This window comes from Myotis davidii, unplaced genomic scaffold (assembly GCF_000327345.1).
Source record: "Myotis davidii unplaced genomic scaffold, ASM32734v1 scaffold425, whole genome shotgun sequence".
Taxonomy (NCBI): Eukaryota; Metazoa; Chordata; class Mammalia; order Chiroptera; family Vespertilionidae; genus Myotis; species Myotis davidii.
Window position 1 is genome coordinate 4264049 of NW_006296413.1, and position 1909 is coordinate 4265957.

Genomic DNA, 1909 nt, shown 5'->3' on the forward strand with positions numbered 1-1909 from the left:
TTCCCCCGACTTGCCCTTCCTGGTGAGAGGACCTCTGCCCTGGAGAGGGCCCTCCGCCACCCGAGGCTGGGGTGGGACTGGCTGGGTAGCCCCCCTGTGCCTGACTCCCCAATTCTGCTTCTCCAGTAGGGTCCTTACTGTTCTCCGAGGGGGGGGCCGGGAGAGGAGGAGCCGGTGATGTGCACCAGCCGACAAAAGGTCAGTGACCCCACGGTCCCCAGAGAGCCCAGCCCTTGTCTCCTGCAGGCAAACTGCACTTCCCGTGGGGGGGTTAGTGGGCAAAGGTGTGCCCACTCTGAGGCCCACGGGGATGGCTGGGCCCGCGCCCCCAGGACCTGCCCTGGTGTGAAGGGCCGCAAACCTCCGTTCCTTCCCCGAAGCCCAGCTGTCCTGGTGACCTCTGTCGAGGAACCAGATGTCTTTTTGTGGCCGTTGTTCAGACTCCTTGCTGGAGTATGTTTCTCTGGTGGACCAGGCAGTGGGGTAACCCCCCCCCCGCCCCCGTTAATCATCTAAGTGTGGTTTGCAGATGTGGTATTTATAGTACGTATGTATCCCATGTGCCACCTAAACGAGTCTCCACGACCCTCTGTGGAAGGAAGAGCTCATTGCCCGGGGTTTACAGAGAAGGAATCTGTCACTTGCCAAAGCGTCCCCCCTCCCCCTCCCCCATCCCCCCTCCCCAAGACAGGGCCCCTGAGCCGGTCTTGGGCTGCAGGTTTTAAGCACTGAGGCTGCCTCTCTTAAGAGGTTCTCCTTCCTAAGAAGTTTGCAGGGCACTTTTGCAGCCCCTCCAGGAACGCCAGTGGGTGCCAAGGACTGGGCTAGCGAGTCCTGTCCGTGCTCTTTGGTACGCGCTGTCCTGTCGGCCTGGATGGCCGCCATCCCTGCCCTCTCCCCCAGCCAGTTGGTGTCCCTTTCAGCTGACTCTGAGAAAAGCAGCCAGGCCGTCCACCCGGAAGTCGCCCCGAACTCCCCCCCACGTGTGCACCCAAACACCTTGGTGTTCCATGGCCTACACGCCCGTTATATCGCTCGTCTCACTGTCACTCGACCTGTTTGCTTCCCTGGCTAGAAGGAGCTCCCGAGGGCAGCGCTTGGGGGTGTTCATTTGTGTGCCCCAGCCTCCCCCCCAGCCCCCCGCGGGCGCAGGAGCAGGCGTGCGCTCAGCACCTGGGTTCTAAGTGGGAGAATGGTCTCCGTCCTTTAGGGGCTCGTTGACATTCTAACAAATAAGTATAACACAGCGTGGGACATGCAAAGTACATGCAAAGTGCAGACTTTGTCCGGAGGAGTTAATTATTCGTTGATCCAGAGAGAGGGAGCGCACGCGCACACTGAACCGCACATACCAGCACAGGAGGGGGTTGTTCTCACTTTTTCCTGCCCAAGAAAGAGTGGAAAATATTTCCAAGCGATATAAATATTGGAAGTGACCACGGCAACCTACGAGAGGGGCCGTGGTGAGCTCCTCTGTCCAGGGAGGAAGCTGGGGCTCAGAGATGCCGCCTCTTGGCCGAGGTCACAGCGCCCGCGGATGAGCCAGCATTCGTGCCCAGGTCTTTCTCACACGCACTTCCTCTCTGGGGAGCAGTACAAGATGTTACCAGGCAGCAGGTGCCAAATGCGCAGAACAGACAGACAGCTGTGGTGCTGGCGAGTGGGAGGGGCCAGGGGGCCGGAGACCTTCTCGGAGGAGGGCTCTGGGCTGGGCTGGAAAGGAGGCAGCCGCTCTGTCCCTCCCGTGGCTCAGAAATCCAGGACCACAGCCGGTCTCTAGGCACAGTCAGCTTGACCTGGGACACTTGTGGGCTCCACACCCCGGCCTGGGAGATAAACAGGCATCACCCCCCCGCTTCCTGTGCCAGGGGTGACTCCCCCCCTTCCTGTGCCAGGGGTGACTCCCCCC

General features: G+C 60.8%; 1 protein-coding gene across 1 annotated transcript in view; it reads left to right on the forward strand.

Annotated features, from left to right (window-relative positions):
* Positions 1-1909, forward strand: part of NRXN2 (neurexin 2) — a 116296-nt gene that overhangs the window by 18866 nt on the left and 95521 nt on the right. Inside the window, exon 4 of the mRNA XM_015568978.1 lies at positions 127-198. Coding sequence (XP_015424464.1) covers positions 127-198 — 72 coding nt within the window. The remainder of the gene's footprint in view (positions 1-126; positions 199-1909) is intronic.